Below are 3,438 nucleotides of genomic sequence, written 5' to 3' on the forward strand. Positions count from 1 at the left end.
AAATAATGTCAGTAAGACCCAGCTATGTGGGAAGTTCAGCTTCTGACTGTGCAGAAACCATCAAAATATTTGTAACGCTTTTTGTCAGATACAGAAAAGGGTTTAGCAAAGGATGGAGTTTGAACCTATAAGGATTAAAAAGGCACTAAGCATAGAAGCCTGAACACTTATTACAGCAGTTAATTCAAAACTGCTTGTGTATTTAATGACATCCCATGCTACTTTGAGTATTTTATCAGTGACCCTATATGCAGCTGTAGCACTGTCGCCTGAGAAAAAGGCAATGGAGGACAATAAAACTTCTTGCAGAGCTGTGACTTCTTACAGGGCTACTGGAAGCAACAGAACAACATGCATGGAAGTGCAAAGCATTTAGCAAATTAAAGCAATGGCATAAGTATGATTTTTTTTTTTTTTTAACTAGAGTCTGCTTGCCTCATAAAAAAAATGGACATATAAAAGCTTTCTCAGCTCTTCTAGAGGAGAGCAATGATAAAGACAGACCTATGCAGTGATTTGTCTCATGCCCAAACCAGAATGCTAATACAGGAATACTTCATAGTTCAGAAGAAAAATAATCCTGCACTGTAAGACATGATGGATGACTACACCTAGGGGATGGACCGCTAGAGAAACAAAGCATCTCAAAGGCTACGCTGCAGCAGAGGAACTAAGAATTAACCGTGCAAAACTTGAGAGAGCTGAGAATGTGCAATGAAGGCAGGAAGAGAGATAACAGTATGTAATGGCAAAGCTTAGGATTTCAAAATACAAAGAGAACTGACAGTAAGAGACAAAGGTTATGGAGACAAAATGCCCTTGCAGAAAATAACAAGCTGGATAGATTTGTGTTGCTTAATTGGGGCTAAGAACACCTAAAAAGTTTCTTTTGAATAGCTAGCACAGGTGATGATGAGCTATGAGCTACTCACCAACAGACACACTGGTACTAGAGAGAGTGCGCATGAAATGAAAGTGGTAGTAACATGTATTTGTTAGGTGATATGAATTCTATTCCCTTCTGGTTCAGATGGTCTTGTTATCTGATCAAATAAAGGAATCTCAGCCTCGATGGAAAAAGGGAAGCATAGAAAGCAGCATAAGAACACTACCTCCAGTATTGACAAATACAAAAATTGAGTTTGAATTCAAGGGTGAAACAAATATGACAATTATAAATTTAAATGTGATCTTTTACACTTGTGCACATTCTACCAAATAACTTGTATGTTCACAAAAGAGTATCTTCTACCTAATCAGGAAATGTGCTTGGGTGTAGAGGGCACTTTTGAAACAGCTGACAGTAAAAGAGAACTAAAATCAGAGTATCTGCATATACGTGGGAATTTCACTACTGAACAATTATCTCTGATCCCAAGATTGCACTGCATACCAACAGCTAAACTCAGGAGTCTGCACTGATGCCTCATTTCAGAAATTGCAAGGTTAAAAGTGAATATTTTAAAATGGTAAAACAAAACTCACAATTCCAACTGCCTGAAAAAGTGAACCATCATGTTCCATTTTTCGTTTTCTCTGAGCATTATGCAAAGCTAGCATCTTTGGATTTAGTTCTTCATCCATTGCAGTAGATCTAAGAAAAATTGATTCAGGCTGTTAAGACGTTTCTACTATCCTCAAGCCATTCTTCTGTTGTGGACACTTATATACAATATCACAGAACTGAATTTATGAACTGTACTACTTTTCTTTCATAATTGACTCATTTCAACAATCATTGTCTATGAGCATAGCAAATGTTAGCTTTTAATCTTGCTGTGAAGCTCAGAATGAGTTATAACAAAAATTTTAAAGTCTTTGCAGAAAAAAAAAAACAAAGCATAAAAGTTCAGCAATTCACTTTCAACAGAAAGAAGGGAGGGAAGGGTGAGGGAAAGACTATGCTGAATATTTCTATGTACAGGTAAAGCTTCTCCGTATCAAAGGTCTGATGTTTGACTTTGTAGGATTTTCTCTCACGATAAATATCTGCTACAAATGCCACAGTCCATCAATATGAATATGGCTCACTTTAAACGCAATACATGTAGCACACAGACTGCAGTTGCCTCTTACCTCATAACGAAGCGGACAAGAAAAGCACCAGGAATACTGTGTGGGTATAACTACTTGTAAATTGCCTACTGCATTCTTTTCAAAAGGCTGCATGTCAGATACGAGAGCAGAACAAAATGATGAACACAGTTTGCATACAGCAGCTGTCTATTGCATAAGATGTTCATGTAAAAGCTGCTGTGAAATTAAGGGAAGCTTACTATAGCAAAAAAAAATTTGTTTGAAATGTCCAAATTTAAAACATATCAATTTCTACTTTGAAGTAGAATGCTGAAGACAACATACAACAGTTGGCAGTATTTAAAAGTGTATTGTATCTAATTTCTTCAACAGATACTAGGGCTTAAGCTTCACTTTTAAAATACCTTTTATTCAGAGTGACTGTTAGCAGATTGGGTGCTCCCGGACAAGATTTTTCCGTCTGATCCAACGTTCCTTTTCCTGTTCTGATTGGAGACGCAGTTCGACTCCTGTTCCCACTGTACGGTGACGCTGGGGCACTACTCGTTTCACTGATTACGAGGATAGGAGATGAAGGGACAATTAGCGTCTTCACGTCATCCACATGTTCTGCCACTGGTTTTATTTCATCAGCACTACTTGATGGTGTCTGAGTCTGCTGAAATACGGTAATGGTGACTGCATTTTGAGAGCCGGAAGAACTGCTTTCCAGCGGAGATAGCTGATCAAAGGATCGCAACTGGAAGTCATCATCCATTGGGATGTAAGGAGCCAACATCTCCAAATCTAAATCAGTTTCCTGGAAAACACAAGAGGTAAAAACTATAAATATGTGAGAACGTCTCAGCTATGACTTCATGGTTTCATTAAGGCTCTTCCTTTCACCAAATCCTTAACAGTATTTTTTTGCAATTCATTTTAATAAAAATATTACCTAAAAGAAGGAGGCTGTAGAAAACTGGAACTAAATTAGGTTTGTCTCGACATTGCCGTTATACCACCACTTCCCAATTTTGATATCCTGCCTCAGAAAACACCACCCGAATGGTCCGCAGACAAGTACCACCGTGCGCTTGCACAAGGGCCGGGGCGCAAAGCAGCAGAAGGCTGCCTGAGGAGACAACACGTATAGCACGAACTGCATGTACACAATTGCACTCCGCGCATGAGCATGGGACCCCTATAAAAGGATTGTGCGTGCTCCTGTGAGGGGGCTTCCTCCTCTTCTTGTTCTCCTCCTCCTCCTTGTGCATCTCCAAGAATCTGCTTCGACAGAGCCTGTGACGCTTGGAAATAACAGACGGAGCCAACAGAACATCGCTGAACTTGGAGTGGTGGTAGCTAGATTCCCCCCACAACCCTCTCCTCCCTGGCTTGAACTCTCTCCCTCTTTACCTCTCT

General features: G+C 39.6%; 1 protein-coding gene across 1 annotated transcript in view; it reads right to left on the reverse strand.

The window, feature by feature from the left end:
* Nucleotides 1-3,438, reverse strand: part of HIF1A (hypoxia inducible factor 1 subunit alpha) — a 15,590-nt gene that overhangs the window by 2,041 nt on the left and 10,111 nt on the right. Inside the window, exons 11-12 of the mRNA XM_035893561.1 lie at nt 2,442-2,836; nt 1,486-1,594 (exon numbers count right to left, since the gene is read on the reverse strand). Coding sequence (XP_035749454.1) covers nt 1,486-1,594; nt 2,442-2,836 — 504 coding nt within the window. The remainder of the gene's footprint in view (nt 1-1,485; nt 1,595-2,441; nt 2,837-3,438) is intronic.

The sequence above is a fragment of the Egretta garzetta genome, unplaced genomic scaffold (genome assembly GCF_000687185.1).
Source record: "Egretta garzetta isolate BGI_Z169 unplaced genomic scaffold, ASM68718v1 scaffold95, whole genome shotgun sequence".
Classification (NCBI taxonomy): domain Eukaryota; kingdom Metazoa; phylum Chordata; class Aves; order Pelecaniformes; family Ardeidae; genus Egretta; species Egretta garzetta.